Below are 20,738 nucleotides of genomic sequence, written 5' to 3' on the forward strand. Positions count from 1 at the left end.
ATGCTAGCGTACGTGCATTGAAAGTACAGACGATCATTTTTGTCATTTTGTTTACTACATAATCTATGGTTTATTTTGCAGGCACAACGATTCTATCCAGTGTGTCTCCTACAACCCCGTTACCCACCAACTGGCATCTTGTTCCTCCAGTGACTTTGGTAGGTTTGGGTCTCTGTCTTTCCCGGAGCAGCTGCCGGTGTGGCCTTGCAGTCCTGACGTGTGCCCAGATTGGTGGCTGTGTCACGAGACAGCCCAGGCCACTTTTCTCCCTTGAGTGGCTGTTGGGAGGCTGACAGCCTTTTACACTGGGTAGAGCTGGAATGATGGTACAGCGGGTAGGGCACTTGCGTGTGGCTGACCTAGATTTGATCCCCAGTATCTCGTATTGTCTCCGAGCACTGCCAGGAGTAATTCCTGTGTGCAGAGCCTGGAATAGACCCTGAACATCACCAGGTGTGGGGGAAAAAAAAACCTAATTCTGGGGGACTGAAAAGGTGGTACAGCAGGTAGGGTACTTATCTTGCACATAGCTGATCCAGGTTTGATCCCTGGCACCCCATATGGCCCCCCAAGCACCACCATGAGTGAGTTTTGAGTGAAGAGCAATGAGCGAGCCCTGAGCACGGCTAGATATGAACCAAAAACAAACAAACAAAAATACTGTAGAAACCAAGAGAATGAGTGATGACATAGAGTTTGGTAAGATACTTGGGAGCCAAGAAAGTCTTAGGGACAGTGGGAACAAGGAGGGGCGGGCACAGGCCTAGCCCAGGGTTGCCCCTGGGAAGCCTGGCCTGTCTTGCCCTGGCAGCAATTGTTTGGTGCCCCTCCCCCCGGCTGTCCCTGAACATCCACCTGTGGTGGGGGCTGTGCTTTCTGTACTGTGTCAACATTGTTTGGTGGCTAAGGATGTTGTGTGATTTATTTTCTAGGAAGGGGTTGTGCTGAGGGGATACTCCCAGCTCAGTGCTCGGGGGTCAGGACCATGCAGTGCTGGGGATTGAATCTGTGCCTCCTGCATGGAAAGCCTGTGCCCAGCCCATTGAGCCTCCTCCCCAGCCCCAGGCTGGCTGCCTTGACTTCTCCAGCCCCACACGGAGCGCCCTGCGGTGCTGGCACAGGGGAGGAGTCGGGAAGAGTCCATGGAGGCAGGGGGAGGTGTGGGGGAGATGGCTGGGTGTTCAAGGACGAGTCTGGCTTCCCGCGGAGGGGACTTGCCTCCGTGCAGGAGCCGGGGCCCTCCTCTGCTCGGGTTCACTTTCCTTATCAAAGATGACACGTTCCCTCCTAGCTGTCTCACTGATAGCCGCCTGAGGTTTAAAGGAGAGAATGTATTTGAAAGCACCTTCTATAAATAAAAGGGGAAGGCCTGTCATTCCGTGGAAAGCAGCTCTCTCTCCACGTGAGGCTCTGGTCTGTGTGCATAGGATTACAGAGATAAACAAGGATCTCTGCCCTTGAGAGTGTGCAGTTGGCGGAAGGTGCGGAGGTTGAATTTGTAAAACAAATAGTAATGGTTTATGTTGAATGCTTATTATGTGCAGGGCACTCTGCTTGAACCAAAAATGCAGGATCTCTGTGACTGCCTTTGGTCAGGCCTGAGGTCCAGGGCCCTTCACTTATTACAGAGTGGCGCTTCAGCCGGTACAATGTGGGCCAGGGCCAGGCTGGGACCCAGCCGGCACCGTGTTGCTTTGGTTCCCAGAGTCCAGAACACAGCTTGCCTCCAGGGGGCGCAGTGGAGCTCAGAGATCCTGTGCACCAGTTGAAATTTTGGGGGAAGAGTTTTTCAACCAGAGAGAAGGGGAAACCAGGGTCGGAGCTAAGTACAGCAAGCAGGGCACTTGCCTTGCATGAGGTCAACCCAGGTTCAATCCCCTGACATCCATTATGGTCCCCTGAGCCGGTAGGAGTGATCCCTGAGCACAGAGCCATGCTTTATGGCTCAGGCAAGGTACCTGCCTCGATGAACATTTGGTTGGGGCACTGAGCCACACACAGGAAGGCAGAGGGAAGCAAACCGACCAGTGTGCCATGAACTGGGCACAGCTAGGCGAGGGTCCTGCTGTGGGCAAGGCCTGGTAGTGGAAGTTGGACACTCAGAAAGTCTCATTCATTCCTGGAGTGTTGAGTTGCAGTCGGGATGCAGAGTAGTCATGAAGAGGGAAGTTACTGTTTCTTCTGTATTTCTGGGGGCCACTCCCAGTGGCAGTGAAGTGGTGGGGAGGGCATTGACCTCAGGGTCCCATCTCCCTGGATTCTGAAGTTGCCATTTCACGAACGAAACTCTTGAAAAGATGGCTAGGAATTCTCCAGTTTATCTTTCTCTTGAAGTAAGTCACAGTAAGGTGCCAAGCTAGTTAAGAGGTCTCCATACCCTTCATTGATTTCCCCTCATGCGTACAATTTACGTAATTCTTTTTGGGGGCGGGTAGAGAACGAGCTGAGGGTTGAGCCATACCCAGCGGTGCTCAGGGGCTACTCCTGGCTCTGTGCTCAGAGGTTGATCCCAATGGTGTGTGGGGATCCTCGTGGTTCTGGGGATTGAACTGGGATTGACACATGCACAGCAAGCACCTGAACCCTGTGCTGGCTCTCTGACTCTACCACCGTCAGAGAAAAGCCTGGACACCAGGCTGACAGTGTGAAACACCACTCTCACGCAGGCGACTCTTGATCATCACTCCCTCTTCACATTACTCCTCACCCCTGGCACCTGGTAGCCACCATTCCGTCCTCCATCTCCTCCATGTCATCATTTTAAGAATGTTATAAAATGGAATCGTACACCATACGACCTTTTGAGATTGGCTTTTTCAGCTAGAGAACTACCTAGCTGTATTGAATGTGTTTCTTTTTCTTGCTGAGTAATCTTTCAACCTGTCAACCTTTCCTCTTCCTCTGCATTGAAGGCTTGTGGTCTCCTGAGCAGAAGTCTGTCTCCAAGCACAAAGCCAGCAGCAAGATCACCTGCTGCAGGTGAGTCTGAGCTGCGCGGGAGGTAGGCTGTATATGCTCTCTGCCCAGCTCCTTGGAGGAGGAGGCCCTGCCTCTCCTCCGCCCCCAGTGTCCCTGACAAGGGCCTGTGCCTTTGGCCATCATGTTGTGTTCCTGCTGTTAGCTAGTACCATGCCTGGGGAGGCTCTCAGGAGAGGTGAGGCCGTGTGCTCTGGAGGAAGCACAGTTTTCGAATTAAGCCCAAATTCGAATCCAGATTCCATTGCTGATAACTGTGATCTTGGGGCATTAATCTCAGAGTTGGGTCCCCTGGTTCCCTGTTTGACAAATGGGGGTCAAAATACGGACTCATTGAGCTGTTATGAAGTGCACGTGCACGCATGACAGTAGACACACGCACAGTGTCTGGCGCCTGCTGGGTGCCAAAAGAGAAAACTGGTCTGCGACTCGGAGTCTGAGTCCAGCCTTTTTTTCCCTCAGCGCTCAGCGTGCATCTGTTCTCAAGGCAGGGGTGCACCATGGCAGAATCTATTTTCAGGTGCTCTCGCAGTGGGAGAGGCGGGATGGTGAGGGGCTGGAGGCTGGCCCAGGGATGCTGGCACAGCCCAGGGCTGACTGGAGGTATGCATGAACAGAGAACCAAGAGCCTGGGGAAAAGATGCCCTCACCATGAATGTAGAAACTAATGGGATTTTATTTATTTGTTTGATTTTTGGGCCAGGCCCAGCAGTGCTCAGGGCTTACTCCTGCCTCTGCACTCAGGAATGTCTCCTGGAGGTGCTCAAGGGACCATATGGGGTACCAGGGATCAAACCTGGGTTGACCACTTGCAAGGCAAGATCCCTGTCCCCCTGTCCTATTGCTCCAACTCCCCAATGGAACCGTAAACTTGGTCTTGTGATTTTTATATCAGGCCCAGGATGGGTTTGCATCTGCCTTATCGGGCTGTGTTTCAACCGAGACATTCTCCCAGGGTCACCTCATGTGTGTTCCTTTTCCTCCAAACAGCTGGACAAATGATGGTCAGTACCTGGCTCTGGGCATGTTCAATGGAATCATCAGCATACGGAACAAAAACGGGGAGGAGAAAGTCAAGATCGAGCGGCCGGGGGGCTCGCACTCCTCGATATGGTCCATGAGCTGGAACCCTTCCAGGTGCCTCCTCCTCCCTCTTGGGCAAACCCTGTCGGGGGCAGGGCTGCTGCACGAGCCGTGCTCTCCCCTGAGCTCTCCGTGCATCCAGAGGCTTTTCACGCCACTTGACTGACTTGGCTGGGAACCTGTTCCATTAGAATGGGATTTTTAGAGAGCCCAGCTTGTGCTTTGGAATGAATCCCAGAGATTTAGCTAAACAGATGAGCTATATAGGCCAGCTCAGAAAGGGAGTGAGCAAGCAAGCGAGAGGAGAGTGAGTGCGCACGCGTGTGTGTGTTTGTGGGCCATTCCTTATTAATTATAGCTCACCTCTTTGCTGTGGCTTTATTTTGGTCTTTCCCTTTCCCAGTTCTTCCCTCCATGTCTGGGCAGAGCCTGTAACCACCCAATAACGAATGGGTTTTCTGGGAGCCTTTTTGCTGTTGTTGCAAAGTCAAAATTAAGTCTACTAGGGTCCCCAGAGCCTAGAGTTCCACAAACAATTAGCAACGCCCTTCTCAAACTCACATATACTCTCCATGCCCACGTGACTCTGAGGGCTAACTGTAGGTTCCCCTGCTCTACTGCTATTCATGTTGTCAGTGCTCTGATGATCCTCTAATGCTATTAAGTCACCACTAACCCCCACTGAGTCCTCTGAAAGTAAATTGAAGGACTTAATTGTTTTCCAGCCCAATGTCATTTTGCAGGTGGTGCCTACTTGATTTAGAAGGTGGTTTAATTCCATTGCCATTTCTACACCAGATTATTATGCTTCTTCCTGACCAATTTTGTCCAGCCCAGAGCTGGACCATGCATGCCTAATGCCTTCGGAGGCCATTAGTCTACCCCCGAGTTCCTGCTGTTTGATTTTGTGGCCGCAGAAGAGTCTGTGGCTTCAAGGTACCATTTTTAATTCATGAGAAGCAGGATGCCCAGTGCACCTGGTTGCTGTCCTCTTCCGGGCAGGGTTCAGGGGCTCCTTGGCAGGCTCGGAAGTGATAGCTTCAGTGTAGTTCTAGGTATTGTAATTGTGAACCACCACTTACTGCCTACAGCCGTTGGGAGAATTTCTGGATGAACAGAGAGAACGAGGATACCGAGGAAGACATTGTCAACAGATACTTTCAGGAAATTCCTTCCATTCTGCCATCAACAGTGTACTCTAGTCAGGGTAGTGAGGCAGAGGAGGAGCCAGAGGAAGAGGACGCCTGTCCCAGGGACGACTACTTGTGAGTGACCTGAGTGAGGAGCGAGGGCTCGTGGGAGGGCCCAGGCCCCCGCCCGACCGCCTTGGGCTGATGCCACTCTGGAGTTCCTTGCCAAGAGGGCCCCAGGAGCTGTTGGTGAGCACTGCAACCTGCATTTGGGTCATAAAATGTCCCTTTGAGAGTCTCCGAGAGACTGAAAAGTCAAAAGAGAAAGTTCAGCTTTTCTTCAAGTTCTCATCTCTCGAGGAAATTACTCTTAGAATTTTTTTTTTTGTTGTTCATTTTGGTTTTGGGCCATATCCAGTGATGCTCAGGGATCACTCCTGGCTCTGCACTCAGGAATTACTCCTGGTGGGGCTCAGGGAACTGTATGGGACGGTGGTATGTTACCAGGCTTGGCTGTGTTTAAGGCTGTGTCCTCCCTTCTGTTCTGTATCTCCAACCCATTTAGTGTCTTTACTCAGTTAATTAAATTACATCCTGCTCTTATTTTTTTCCCACTTAACTTCCTAGAGTGGATGCTTTCTAATAACATTAGAAGTTGTTAGAAAAACATGATTTTAGTCTCTGATTTAGAAACATGATTTTAGTGCATGTCCTGGCAGGGATGCCCATGCTTCAGTTCTCTCAGCCCGTACCCCACTGACCCTTCCTGCATCTGCCCAGGCAGTCTGAGAGAAGCCCTCACCTTACCCCTGTCCTCACCACGAGAGAGATCCCGGCCATGTGTTCTTTTTCTCTGGTGGCAAGCCAGGATTGTCTTTTTCATTGTTGTTGCTTGGTTTTGTGTTTTGGTTTTGTTTTGGAGCCACACCCGGCTGTGCTCAGGGTTAACTCTCGACTCTGCGCTCAGGGATCACTCCTGGCAGGCCTAGGAGGACCGTCTGTGAGTCAGCTGTGTGCAAAGCAAGCGCCTTATCTGCTGCACTCTCTCTCCAACCCCAAGCCAGGATTCTTTCCAGCCTGTCTCAAGTGGTTTCCAGGGTTCCTTGGGAGAAGGAGGTGGGGGGGGGAGTGGGCAATGAGGAAACAAGGCAGGGACAGGCGTCAGTCTCCAGGCTTGCTGCTACCAGAGCAGCCCCTTTATCTTCATTGTACTCCTGAGGGCTTACTCCTCACTCTGCTCAGGCCTCACTCATGGCAGTGCTGGGGATCCAACCCTGCTTGACTGCGTGCAAGTCAAGGGCCTAATCTCTTCTTTTAGCCCCGGTGCGAAGCTCACGGGTGGGCTTCTCCCTGCTCTCATCCTCTTCTGTCTCTCCCCTTCTTTTTGTGTCTGTGACTATGGCGTCAGCGGCTTTGCTGCTCTTGGCTGCACCAGGCTAGACTGCCTGTCTGATGATGCCGCTCTGGGCTCGATGACCCTGAGTCAGTAAGAAGATGCGACTGCTGATGGATTCCAGGTCATGAGAGCTCGAGTTTGGTCGCTGTGCGGCCTGAGCCCTGCCTCAGTGGAGGAGATTTTCCCTTTGCTGGCCCCTGCGCCCATCCTCCAGACACGATCTAGAAAGGCTCCGTCTCAGAGAGTGGCCGTCTCCAGAGAGCCCCTGTTCTCTCAGATGAATTTCATTAGCAACTATTTGCTCCCCGAGAGACCCAGTTTGAGGTGTTACTTTTCCCTTCGCAGGAGGAGTAAGCAATCTCATGAAAAATATCTAACACATTATCTGCACGAGACACATTGCTCCACCATCTCCCACTGTTTACAGTTTGTTGGAAAAAGTGCTCTTGGATCTACAGCCTTGCTCTTTCTTCCGCTGCTCCCCAGGAAGCTGTGAAATGTGGGGTTTGTCCTCTTCCTTGTGGATTCATTAGGTTCCACAAGCTCTCAGGAGTGGGGTCAGTGGGAGAACAGCTCCCAGAGGGCGCCCGCACTTCGCCTTACCACCCACTGATTGGCAGCTTGGCCTCCGTACAACTGTACATTTGGCAACCTGACAGCCTGGCCAGGGCTTTCTCTTTCCTGTTGTTTGTTAAACTTTTAGGGCTAACTCCTAAGCAGACCGTGCCCCCACGTAACCTCCTTTGTCTTCTGTTGATTAGAGAGGAACGTAATGACATCCTGGCCGTGGCTGACTGGGGGCAGAAACTTTCCTTCTACCAGCTGAGCGGAAAGCAGGTATGTTGTCTGTCCAGACACCCTGGGAGAAGCCTGTGAATGTTGTGTTTTGGTTTGTTTTTGTTTGGGGGCCATACCTGGTGGTGCTCAGGGGTTACTCCTGGCTCTGAACTCAGGAATCCCTCCTGGGAAAACTCGGGGGACCATATGGGATGCCAGGGATCGAATCTGGATCCACTGCGTGCAAGGCAAAAGCCCTCCTCACTGTCCTATGTCTCTGGCTCCCTGTGAGAGTGTTTTTTCAGATTTCACATTCTGACACAGTCTTCTAGGGTTCATACCATGTTCTCGCTAGCCCGGCTTATTGAACTTTCTCTGTGCTCAGTGCTTTGTGAGTTCGACCTTGGTGAATTCTTATAAAACCTGGGAGTACTTTGTATTGGCAGGGTCAGGGGGCACTGGGCCCACCTGACAGTGCTCAGGACTTACTCCTGGCTCTATGCTTAGGTCACTCCTAGTGGGGAGGGGCGAATTTTATGGCGTGGTAGAGATCAGGTCCGGGTCAGCTACATGCAAGGCATACACTGTACCTGCTCCATCATAGCTTCAGGCCTGGGAGCACGTTTCTTACCAGTGGTGTAAAAATGAGCAGACAAGACTCAGAGAAGGGAAATCCAGTGCTAAGGTCAGCCAGCGAGTCAGCCATGGTGTTGGGAACTGGGACCAGTCCGCCCATCCCTAGAGCCTTTGCTGTCACCTGCTTCTGGTGTTTGCTGTGCTTGCTCTACACACATTCATGAGCACTCATGTGAGCCAGCCCCTCGCTGTCTCAGGAGCAACAGATTAGGGCTGTGTGAGCTACTGCCTCTGCTCTGGAGCCTGCATCACCAGCGACCCCTGAGCAGCATGCAGGGTCACAGCTGTGCCAGTAGACAGGGGTGGCTGCAAAGAGGGAGAAGCTGCAGGTGCCTGCTTCTCCAGCATTTGGTCACGAGTTCGCATCCCCGGTACCCGACATGCATTGAGCATGATTGCAGCAGTCGTGCTGTTGGAGCTGGGCAGCCGCTATCTGCTGTCGCTATCTACCGCCGCAATGGGCTGCCCACTCTCAGAGTGTGAGCACCACTCTAAGGGGCCACTCCTGGACACCCGCAGTACAGTCTGTGTGACCATAAATTTTCCTGCAAATTTTCCTGTGTAGATTTGCAGACAAATCTTGGAAGATTGAAAGTTAGTTTATTGTACAGAAAAGGTCAGTGGGTCCGGGTCCCTCCCCAGATGTCCAGGCCTCCCCTTTACCTGTGGGCATCACCAGTCCTGTCCCTGTCACTGCCCAGCCCTGTGAACGCCTTCCCTGTCTTGTCCCACGCGGTCTCTTTGCCTTCCATGAATGGCGGCCAGGTCCTGTCCTTGCGCTGCTCTCTGTCCTGTGTACTTGTCCCAGACTCCCTGGCACATGCGTGTGGGTGACAGACATCCCTGTGCTTCGTACCTGTCCCTGACCTCACAGCTCTATTCCAGCAGTTCCTGTCGTCTTGTCCCGGCTTTCCCAGTCTCTGGCCACCTTTACGTGGGTGAGACGCCTGTGCTCGGCATCTGAGGCCTGCCTGTATCCTGCCCCTGAGTGGCCCTGAGTGGCTGCCTGATCATGTAGGGCCCCGTGTCTGTGCACCTACATGATCTGGGGAGAGAAGAGAGAGTCCAGAGAGCGAGGGGGAGAGAGATGGGGCTGGGGGCTTCCTTTTATCTGCTACCAAATCCCACCCCCAGCCCTCCCATTCTACATTCTGATGGGCTACCCCATGGGCAGAGATTTAAAATGACCTGTTACTCCACACCTCTACTCCTGCTGTATCATGGCCGCTGGTGACCTAACCCCAAAGCTTATAGGCTGGGGAGATGGCTCAGAGGGCAGGAGTCCCAGAAAGCCCCAGGCTGGATCTCCTGGGATCACATGATTCCCCAGCACCCCTGGGGATGACTCTCGAGCAGAAGACTCATGGACACTGCTGGATTTAGGTGTGACCCCAAAACCAAAAATAAAGGATTATATCTAAACCTTGGTGAGTACCACAGCCAAATGTGCAACCCCCAGTCATCGCCAGCACCCCAACAAGGGGAAGGGGAAGGCGTAAAATGGGGGTGACTTCAGTATTTGCTTGGGACAGCGGTTCTGTAGAGTGACCTTTGAGTAATCTCAGGATTGGCTCAGAGGACATCAGGAAGTGCTTCAGGCAGCGGAAGTAACATCTGCGAAGGCAGGAAGGAGTGACAATGTGGGACGGTGGAAGGGACAGATGTTCAGGTGACTAAACCCAGGATTCTTTGGGGGGAGTGGGAGAGGAGGGAGTTTTGGGCCACCTAGTGGGTCTTGGCTCTGTGCCCAGGGTCTGTGTCTGGTGTCAGGGCTCCAGCTGGGGTTGGAGGTGTGCATGGCAAACACCTTAATCCTTGTACTGTCTCTCTGGCCCTGTCCCAGGATTTTTGAGCAAAAGCTAGAGCTGGGAATGAAACTGGGGTCCTGGTTGTAAAGACCCTGACTCATCTGAATAAGTAGAGGACATTCCCATCTCTCTAGTATTCAGATTTCGGTGAGGAGGATGTGGTCAGGGCCCTGTTTCTGGAGAAGTCCTTGCTTCTGAGAAGGGTACATCAGGAGGGGCAGGGGAATAGAGTGGAGTGGAAATAATGGATGGCTTCAGTGCCACGGCCACACAGTGAGAAATCTGCCTGTTCAAGGAGGCTTTCTCTCACCAGCATCCTCGGTCCTCAAACAGTTTGAGCAGAAGGGAGCCTGGTTCTGGGGCCACTTCTCCTACCTTGTCTAACTGTTGGTTGTTTCACAGTGGACTATAGAAAAGATAACAGTGTCCGCAGGGGAGGTAGTTGTGCAATAGAGCACTTTCCTGGTCTGTGGTCTGTGGTCTGTGGTCCTGGGTGGCACTCTCTCCACCCCCATACTCAAAAACCTACTGAGCTGTATCTCTGACCTTTGACCTTTGTTCTGAAATTGAGGGAACCCCATCGAAAGTGACAAGATGTCCCGCAGAATGGGAGGGAATTTTTGCAAACCAAATGTTGATAAGGGACTTGTATCTAGAATGCAAAAGTCTCTACTATAGAATACAATGGAATGAAAGAGAATAAAATAAAAAGGAAAAAAATACTCTGTGACCCCTGCAGCCCCCCCCCCCCCCTTTAAGTGGACTGATTCAGCCATACAATGGAGGGAAGTACTGATTCGTGAGAAAAATGGATGGACCAGTCACAAGGCCCTTTCCCAATTCCACGGCTAGGAAAGGTCTGTGTCTCAGACAGGCCACTCCAGAGCTTCAAAACAGATATTAGTAGATTAGGAATTGGTAGTGACTGCTCACAGGTATGAATTTTCTCCCTGAGAAGATGGAAATATTTTGAAATCAGTGATGATGTTTCTAAGATTCTGACTGTATTAAAAGCCAATTAACTACACCCATTAAATGAGTGAATTATAAGGTCCGTGAATATATCTCAACAGTTAGGTTCCTATTAGAAGTAAGATGGATGTCATTTAGAATATAGGACAACTTTTAAAAACAGAATAAATTTAGCTTTGTGAAATACTAAAAAGGAAAAAAGTCTGGGGACCCGTGGAACCTCCCTGGCAAGACCCCTTGCACACGAGGCCTCGTTGGGAGAAAGGTGTCGCAGGTTGGACACCCTGGAGGAGGCGAGTTCCCACGGAAACAAGCTGGCCAATTCTCTCTCCTCTCCCAACTACTCCCCTCCCACCTCGTGGGGCCCTTAATTCTGTTGCGATCATGCGTTCCAAAGTGGTCTTCCCCTGGTGTGTGTGCTCTTTCTGCAGATTGGGAAGGACCGCCCGCTGAACTTTGACCCCTGCTGCATCAGCTACTTTACTAAAGGGGAATACATTTTGTTAGGGGGGTCGGACAAGCAAGTATCCCTTTTCACCAAGGATGGAGTGCGGCTTGGGACCGTGGGGGAACAAAATTCCTGGGTGTGGACATGTAAAGCGAAACCCGATTCGAACTATGTGGTAAGATGTTTATTCCGTGGGCCCTGGCTCTTACTGCATCCTGACAGTGGGCAGCTGCGCTTGGCATCTCCCGGAGCGCGGGGCATGACCAGCTCTTTCCCGACAGGTGGTCGGCTGTCAGGACGGCACCATTTCCTTTTACCAACTTATTTTCAGCACCGTCCATGGGCTCTACAAGGACCGCTATGCCTACAGGGACAGCATGACTGACGTCATCGTGCAGCACCTGATCACTGAACAGAAAGGTAAAGGCAGGAGTGAGCCCTTGTCCTGGAGACATAGGGGGGTGATGAGAAGGGTCTCTCCTTAAACACGTTAGACCCTACTTCTTGCTTTGTGGGGTGGGATGGTGAGAATGGGCATGTAGATCTGTGGGGCACCCTCTGGGCCCTGTCTAGGTGCACCTCTCAAGACTTGATCATGAGTTATCTTTGACAGGGTCCGAATGGATGAGCAGGCTCAGCCTTTCTCCAGAAGCAGCCATGAGTCAGAGGACAACAGTTGGTACTTCATTTCAGGGGAGCAGGGATGTCCTGATTCAGGGAAAGTCCTTCAGAGCAGGTCAGAGGCAGGGTGGCCGTCCTGCCGGGCGTCCACGGCCCTCCAGCGTGGAGAGTGTGGAGAGTCACTCCTGTGTGCTGCTCTCTCACTCCTGCTGCACTTGGCTCCTGGCGGGCCCTGACCCTGGGGAGACACGAGAACACGTAGGCTTGGTCAGAAGGTTCTGGATCCACGCTGAGTGCAGTTAGCCCATAGCCCAGCTGCTGCCTCTGGCCAAGTGGTGGCTGGAAAGGCCACGGGCCCCCTTCCTGGAAGTCTCCCTGCCAGCTGGGGGCCGAGGTAGGAGCCTACTTGAGAGTTTGATGGCTCTCAGGGCCCCATATGGAACGGTGGTGTTGGTGCGGGTGCAGCCTCCCTGTGAGAGGGTGAGAATGGACCCGACACGACCTGCCATTCCTTTTGTCCGGAGTGGTGCGCGGGGAGTGGCCAGCGGTGTGGGCAGCCTCGCAGTGGACAGGCAGGCAGGCTCCTGATTGATCAAGCAGGGCCATTACTGCCATGTAGAGGGGTTTAAATTTATACTCAGCAAGTGATGGGATGAGCACTGAGGGTTTTATTTTCTGTGCTTCGGACCACAGAGACTGTCTCTGATGCGGGCTCCCATGTTTAGCAGAGCTGATTGTGCATATCAGACACACTGTAAAGAGACTTTGATGAAAGTGTCTCACTTTAATTGCCAATAGCATTAAGTAAATGATAGCTTTTAATTTCTCTGCCATCTACCTTACTTAACAACCTCTTGCTAGCGCTGAATTTTATTTTTTCTTTGACAGTTCGGATTAAATGCAAAGAGCTTGTCAAGAAAATTGCCATCTACAAAAATCGATTAGCTATCCAACTGCCGGAGAAGATTCTCATCTATGAGTTGTATTCCGATGATTCGTCAGACATGCATTACCGGGTGAAGGAGAAGATTGTCAAGAAGTTTGAATGCAACCTCCTGGTGGTGTGTGCTGACCACATCATCCTGTGCCAGGTGGGCAGTGGCGGTTTGGGAGGGACGCGGCTGAACCTGCCTGCTACGCCCCTTGGGGAGGAGGCGCCCAGCTCCTGCTGCCCCATCCACTCCCTGGGATGCAGTCTCTGCCCCGAACACTCAGGCTATTCCTGGCTTTCCTTTGATTGATAGCTCAGTGAGTCAGACTCGACCAAAACATCCTGGGCCATAAAGATTTTTGTATAACAAAGCACTCTGTTGTACTGAGATGATAGATCTGAAACACTTGAAGCGTACATTTATATCCCCTGAAAGAAGATTGATTCTTCTTTTTAGTAAATAGATATATAAAAATTTATGATTTTACTTAACCAACAAGAAAAAAATAGTAAAGGAAGTTTTATTTCCTGAAAAGTTTTATTTTTTCACAGAAAAGAAGTCACAACTTAGTGTTTCCTAGAAAATGTCTAGATCAGTACAGAGAGTAAGGCACTTGGCTTGCACGTGGCTTGCAGACAGTCAATCCCCGGCACCGTATATATTTCTCCAAGCCCTGACAGGAGTGATCCCTGAGCGCAGAGCCAGTAGTAAGCCCTGAGCCCAAATCTCCTCTAACCCCACACCATCACCACTCCCCCCCACCGAAAAAAAAATGTTTAGGTTGATGCCAAGAGGAGTTTGGAAAGATTCTGAGTAAAGACCAGCCCAGCTGGTTTCCCAGAAACAGGGATTTATTTGTTTCACAAAACTTGGCCTATTGGAAGTGATAAGATAAAAGAAATCTTGTTTTTAAACTTTTTTATTGAATCACTGTGAGATAGACCCTTACAAAGCTGTTCATGATTAGGTTTCAGTCATACAGTGTTCCAACACATCCTTCCACCAGTGTACGTTTCCCAGCACCAGTGTCCCCAGGTTCCCTCCCATCATCCCCCACACCCTACCCCCTGCCTGCCTCTATGGCAGACGCAAAGAAATCTCGTGGGAATCACCATAGCACTGTAGCACTGTCCTCCCGTTGTTCATCCATTTGCTCGAGCGGGCACCAGTAACGTCTCCATTGTGAGACTTATTGTTACTGTTTTTGGAATATCAAATACACCACGGGGAGCTTGCCAGGCTCTGCCGTGGGGGTGGGATACTCTCGGTAGCTTCCCGGGTTCTCCGAGAGGGGCGGAGGAATCGAACCCAGGTTGGCCGCGTGCAAGGCAAACACCCTACCTGCTGTGCTATCGCTCCAGCCATTGTATAAAAAAATGAAGGGCCAAGAGTGTGACTCCATAGTAGGGTACCTGCCTTGCAGTGGGAGGCCCTGGCTTTGATCTCTGCCTAGACGTGTGCCCTAATACTCTACAGCCTCTGCACTAAATGTGTGACCTCCAATATGGCAACAGTGTGCAGCCCCAGGGTATCAGCAGCAGAGGGAGGTCGGGAACAAAAAGAAGATCTCAGCTTGGGTACCACCAGTGGTACCCCTACCCCCAGGGAATGTCCTTCCTGAAAAAAGAAAGAAATCTCAAGAAAAATGCATTTTAATGGGGTGGGGGGTTACCAAGCTGTGCCCAGGGGTTGGGGACTACTTTTGGCATTAGTTGACCAACTAGCTAGTTAGTTCGATACTTGGGCCTGATGTTATGGTGCTGCTTGGGCCCAGGAGTGTTGGGGTTGAGCCGGGGGTGTGGGGGGATATGTGCTGGGAATCAAACCTGGGTCCCTGATCACTGAGGTGTCTCCCTGCCCCCCAAGACAAATGTACCTACCCCCTCCCCAGGGGCTTTGGGCTACAGTGGGGATACTTGGGGGCTACTCCTCGATCTGTGTTTAGGAGTGGACCCTGGCAGTACCTGGGAAACCCCATGAGGTGCAGGGATTCCAGCCTTATCCCCTAACTATCTCTCTCACCCCAGAGATGCATTTTTTTAAAATAAATTTTTGATTAAAACACCATGGTATACAAAATTTTTTATAATACAGTTGTTTCAAGCATACAATGTCCAACACCAATTCCACCATCAATGTGACTTACCTCAACCTCTGTACCCCGTTTCCCTCCCCCCACCCCCAGCCTGCCCCCTTATTAGGCACATAACAAATTTACTTTATATTACTTGCTCCAGCAAAACTTAAAGGAACAGCAAGGGGGATTCTCAGAAAATAAATCCATAAAAGCCAATTTCCAAAAGTGCATTTTAAAAAAAGTAAGTTGTGGAAGTTCAAGCAGTGTAGGGTCCTAGAAAGAGGTAACCATATAGGCATGCTTTGGCACAGGGCCAGGGGTCTCCCCAGAGCCCCAAGACTGAGCTGGGCTCCTTGGAGAAGACTTGTCCCAGGACTGGCAAGGTGCGGGAAGGCCGGGAGGGCTGGGTGTGCCCACCACTGTCCCAGTGACGGGCTACTCTGTGCTCTAGGAGAAGCGTCTGCAGTGTCTGTCCTTCCGTGGAGTGAAGGAGCGCGAGTGGCAGATGGAGTCTCTCATTCGCTACATCAAGGTCATCGGTGGCCCTCCGGGCAGGGAAGGCCTGTTAGTGGGCCTGAAGAATGGACAGGTGAGTAGCCCCTCGGGTCCAGCTGCCCAGTGCCTGCCTGCAGGCAGGTGAAGACCCCCACAGGGCACGGGCACGTGTGTGTTTGCTTTGGGGAGGACAGCTCCCGCCGCACCTCGGCCTGTTGCAAGACTGCTGTCTGTGCCACCCTGACGCATGGGCCCTTCTGGTGTCAGTCGTGTTTTTAGCTCGGTCTATTCCTAGAGCAGTGAACCCTTGTCAAGGAGCTGGGGAAAATTCAGGTTATACAAGTGAATCAGGTTCTTCCCTATGTTCTTTGTTCAAAATAAGAAAAGTTCTAAGAGATCCGGCTACATGGAAATTTGAAAGTGCAAATCTAACTGCATTAGTCTGCGAGCCAAGCTGTGTAGCAGATGGCTGTGGCTAAGGCTTGTCATCCCTTCCTGGGGACGGAAGTCACAGAATACGAGATTAGTGGGGCCGGAGAGTCGCCACAGCAGAGGGGGGGGGACCATCGCCTGCTGCTTTCTCCGTCTGTGGTCACTTCTAGCACGAGGCCTGAGAGCCTGGGCTTGGGGACTGGGAAGTGGGGGCAGTCTCTCACTGGCTCTGGGGGCCTGGGGCAGGGCATGCTGCCTCTCAAGGTTCACAATGTCCCAGGGCTTCCTAGAACCGACAGCCGGCCCAGCCCGGTGGCTGCCTGGGGACACTGTGTTACAGTAGGCTCTTCCTGGGTGTTTTTTGTTTCATTTGGAGTCCACAACCGGCAATGCTCAGGCTTACTCCTGACTCTGCACTCAGGAATCACTCCTGACAGTGCCCGGGGCGGGGAGTGGGGGGGCGGAGGCTGTATGGGGTGCTGGGGATTGAACCTGGGTCAACTGTGTGCAAGGAAAATACCAGTTGTGTGCAAGGAAAATGCCTTCCCCGCTGAACTATTGCTCTGAACCCTCTTCCTGGGTGTTTGTGATGAAAATTTTATTAATGGTCTTTCTCTTTTCCTTTTTTTTAAAAAAAATTTTTTTGGGGTCACACCCAGTGCTACTCAAGGGTTACTCCTGGCTCTTCACTTAGGAATTGTTCCTGGCAGTGCTCAGGGGGCCATATGGGATGCTGGGGGTTTAACTTGGGTTGGCCACGTGCAAGGCAAATGCCCTACACACTATACTGCCACTCTGACCCCATAAATGTTATCTCTTATTAGCCCAGGTTTGGGTTGTGTTTTTATCAAGTCCTTCCATAGTCTAGTGAGGGGCTTTTGCCCTGGACCCTGTCCTTACCTTGGTGACCTCGTATGTGCCCCTCCTGGTCACCTGGGATCAGCCTCGCCTCGTTCTTTGGATGTGTGTATCCTCTGAGTAGAGGCTCTGGTGAAGTTGGTGCCAGTCATGCCTGTGGAACACAGTTGCCTTCCGATGCTTGGCACTGGGCCAGGCTCTCGTTACCATGGTAACTCACACTTTCTCTCTGAAATTCCGCCAGATCCTGAAGATCTTCGTGGACAATCTCTTTGCTATCGTCCTGCTGAAGCAGGCCACGGCTGTGCGCTGCTTGGACATGAGCGCCTCCCGCAACAAGCTGGCTGTAGTGGACGAGAACGACACGTGTCTGGTGTATGACATCCACACCAAGGAGCTGCTTTTCCAGGTGTGGCTGAGGGGCTGACGAGGGGCTGATGGGCCCTCCGTGGGGGCTTGTCTCCAGCCGTCCCTGCTCCCCGGCCAGGTGCTCTCTGGAAGGAGAGTGCTGGTCTGGGAGAAAGGAGGATGCAGCAGGGAGAGGGCCCTGGAGTTGGAGGGGTGTGGGGGGATGCAAGAAACCCCGGGACACAGCCTGCCCCCCTCCCACCCCTCTCAGCTGTTGGAACTGGACGAGCCTCTCTGAACCTTGGTGCCTTGGAAGTGGGCTGTGCAGGCGTCATGTTCCTTATGGGCCTCAGTGGGGACAGGAGACCTCAGTCAGTGCATGTCCTGGGCGTCTGTGCCGGATGATGTGAGGAAGGAGAAGATGTGGGAAAGGCCTGTGAGTGAGCTCCAGCGGTTTAGACCTAGAAAGAAGCCGGGGAAGGGCCCTGTGCTGTTTGTTTATTCTGGGGCCACGCCCTGCAGGGCTCTGTGTTGAGGGTCTTTCCCAGAAACTCTGTGGGACCGTGTGGTGCACCCAGCATCTCCCCTCCCCACCTCTGCTCTTTGTTTCACATGGATGTATGAGCAGCAGGAGGTGAACTTTGGGGGTGCCGATTAACTCCCTATTTGGTCTGTGGTGGGAGGGAAGAGAGCCCCACCCCCGGGCCTCTGCAGGATTCAGTACCATACGGGCCTCTGGGGGCCTTGGGAAGCAGGCAGGCCGCCCGGAAACCGATGGCCCCTTAGACTCGCCACCTTAGGAGGTGACGACAGACAGACCCAGGCCCTCTGGAGCTCCTCTAGGGGTTGGGTGGGGGCTTAGCAGAAGGGGCCACCCCCGTCAGTGGCATGAGAGCCTCTCGCTCTGGGGAAGCAGATGCAGGAGGAAGGACACCAGGCCCTGCAGACAGGCCCCTCCATGCTGTCTACCGGGTGACCCCCACCTCGTAGCACAGCTCTCTGGGCCACTCCTCTCTCTCTCTCTCTCTCTCTCTCTCTCTCTCTCTCTCTCTCTCTCTCTCTCAAATGATTCCAGTTCTTGCCCCTCCAGATTGCCACAAGACTGAACAACATGCCACCATGCCTCGTGCTTAGTGCGTGGCACGACCTAGGTCCCCAAACATGACTTCTCCTACACCTTAGCCCTGGCTGCGAGCACTGTCGTGGGAGGGGGTGTGTGTGCTGTGTTTCCTTTCCGGTCCCCGCTGTGGCTCTACAGAGGCGGGACGGTAACGCCAGCCTTATCCGGAGACATAAACATTCCCTCTATCTCTCGGCGACAGTGGTGTTCCTTTTCGCTCCGCCCCTGCAGATGCAAACAGCTGCATCGTTTTCCATTTTCCGTGCCCACAGTCAGAGAGGAGACCTTGGGGAAGACCCGGAGCACAGGGGTGCGTGTGCGGCCTGGGCTGAGAACCCGCCAGACACTTTGAGAGGAGGTGGGAAAGGGAGGGGGTTGCCCCCTCCGGGGGACTGTGTTTCCACAGTGTGTGAATGGCGAATGCAGAGACAATGTATTATTTTCTAATTTTAAAAATAACCCACTGTTCTTTTTCTTATTATATAAAAAACAATTCATAGCTCCCCATCCCTCCCCCCAAAAGAAAGAAAATCTAGAAAATAAAGAGCAAACATGGTTCAGGCCTCCCAGAGACCATCACTGTTAGTCTGTGATGTGCTGCCCTTCAGCCTCACCGCTTGGCCGTGGACATGCTTTAGTGGCAGGGGCCGCATCGCCGTCTAGTTGCGACTCATCGTCTAGTTGCGACTATTTGGAGCTCCTGTTCTGGCTTAGTCGGAAGCGCCAGCCTGCCCAGAGCCCAGAGGAGCTTGCCTCTGCCCCTCCAGCCCTTTCTTCCAGACACCCCTGCCCCTTCCTCCCAGTCTCTCCATCCCGCTGTTCACCAGTGAGTGTGATTCAGGCTTTGGAAGGACGTGAGTGGGGCTTGGGGCGGGGGAGAGCGGATTCCCAGGCTGTTCGTCACAGCCTCCTCGCCATCCCCGTCCCCCAGGAGCCCAACGCCAACAGCGTGGCCTGGAACACGCAGTGTGAGGACATGCTGTGCTTCTCGGGCGGGGGCCACCTCAACATCAAGGCCAGCACCTTCCCCGTGCACCAGCAGAAGCTGCAGGGCTTCGTGGTGGGCTACAACGGCTCCAAGATCTTCTGTCTCCACGTCTTCTCCATGTCCGCTGTGGAGGTGCCGCAGGTAACCCGGGGGGCCTGACACACCCCGAGAGCTCAGCTCCTCGCTGGAACTTTGGGGGGAGCCTCAGCCTCCATGTCTGCCACGAGCCTGCAGTGCAGCTTTGCTGAACTCTCGGGCTCCCTTGCTCCTGGCAAGGACGGGAGGGCTGTATGGGGGTGTCTGTCGGGTTTCACTGAGTGCCGTGCATGGGGGTGCACAGTGGGGAGCCTGGCAGACTGGACACAGGAAGGGGAGTGTGAGAGAATCAAAGGTCATGGGTGGCATGGGGTCTGGGGGCTGAAGGCTGAACCAAAGAGAGAGCTGAAAGCACCCCGAAATGAGACTAGGACAGAATTGGGGCACCGGAGTGTAGGGGCCAGGGCAGAAACATGGCAATGTAGGCACAGCTGGCCTCGAGCTGGGACCTGCTGCTCCTCTGGGCACTGTACCACTGCCAGAAAGGAGAGCCGGGCAGGGGGGACATCAGCCTTTAGACAGAGAGAGGGACAGGGTGTGGCCAGAGGCCCCTGCGACCACTTGACCAGCTACCCCCCATGCTGTCTGTGGGCAAACCAGAGGAAGAAAAGCTCCTGAGGGGAGAAAGAGAGAGAGAGAGAGAGAAAGACAGAGACAGTCCTATGGGCAGAGTGCTTGCCTCGCAGGGCTGACCTGGGTTCCATCCTTGGCAGCCCATGTGTTCCCCTGAGCCCTACCAGGAGTGATCCCTGAGCGCAGATCCCTAGGAGCCAGAGTAAGTGCTGACCATCATTTTTTCCTGGGATCACACCCAGCATTGCTCAGGGGACCCCAAAGTACCAGGGATCAAACTTGGGGCCACACACACACACACACACACACACACACACACACAAACATGAGGGCATGTGCTCTACCACTTATCTCCCCAGATTCCCATACCATTATTGGGGGGAGTGATTGGGCCATCCTGGCTGATTCTAGGCGGCCACTCCCAGCTCTGTGCTCTGGGGTCATTACTGGTGCTGCTCAGTGAACCGTGCGGTGCTGGGGATCAAACTGGGGTCAGTTGCATGCCCGGCCTTCCCCCTTGTACTATCTCTTCAGCCCCTGTTGTTAGTTGTGGTGCTGGTGTCAGTGACAGAATCTGGAGCTTCACCCAGGCCAGGCATGAGCATCACTTGGGAACCATCCCAGGCTCCCAGACTCCCCGTGACCGCGTCCTGTCCTGTGACACGAATGATCCGCAAGTCCGCAGCCAGTCGCCGTGGCTGGACCGCGAGGCCCTGGAGGCCTGCCTGTTGTTGGAGCTGGCAGCTTCTTCCTAGCCGAGTCCTTGCTCCCTCCCCGTCAGCTTCGTGCCTCCGTAGAGTCCACTGGCTGCCTCCAAGGCCTCTACCAGAAAGGACCCTACACCAGGTTCTGGGCCCGTTGGCGGGGGCCCCACGGTCTGTGTCCCTGCACGCTTCCTGCTGTGGCTTCTTGTCCAGAACCAGGTTGCGTTTACTTTTTTCCTCTACGCTGCAAATACCCTAGTCTCTCCTG

The 20,738-nt window shown here is 53.0% G+C and overlaps 1 protein-coding gene across 3 annotated transcripts in view; it reads left to right on the top strand.

Moving 5' to 3' along the window:
- IFT122 (intraflagellar transport 122) overlaps positions 1 to 20,738 on the top strand; it is a 72,876-nt gene that overhangs the window by 26,952 nt on the left and 25,186 nt on the right. For 2 of the 3 annotated variants that reach the window (XM_056128991.1, XM_056128992.1), the window contains exons 5-14: positions 82 to 158; positions 2,913 to 2,979; positions 3,967 to 4,113; positions 7,347 to 7,422; positions 11,210 to 11,401; positions 11,508 to 11,646; positions 12,736 to 12,938; positions 15,308 to 15,445; positions 16,886 to 17,050; positions 19,041 to 19,238. In XM_056128991.1, the coding sequence (XP_055984966.1) occupies positions 82 to 158; positions 2,913 to 2,979; positions 3,967 to 4,113; positions 7,347 to 7,422; positions 11,210 to 11,401; positions 11,508 to 11,646; positions 12,736 to 12,938; positions 15,308 to 15,445; positions 16,886 to 17,050; positions 19,041 to 19,238 (1,402 nt within the window). Of the gene's footprint in view, positions 1 to 81; positions 159 to 2,912; positions 2,980 to 3,966; positions 4,114 to 5,150; positions 5,325 to 7,346; positions 7,423 to 11,209; positions 11,402 to 11,507; positions 11,647 to 12,735; positions 12,939 to 15,307; positions 15,446 to 16,885; positions 17,051 to 19,040; positions 19,239 to 20,738 lie in introns of all 3 variants that reach the window. The other variant, XM_056128994.1, reaches the window with a different exon arrangement.

Source organism: Sorex fumeus, unplaced genomic scaffold (assembly GCF_029834395.1).
Source record: "Sorex fumeus unplaced genomic scaffold, SorFum_2.1 ptg000072l, whole genome shotgun sequence".
Classification (NCBI taxonomy): domain Eukaryota; kingdom Metazoa; phylum Chordata; class Mammalia; order Eulipotyphla; family Soricidae; genus Sorex; species Sorex fumeus.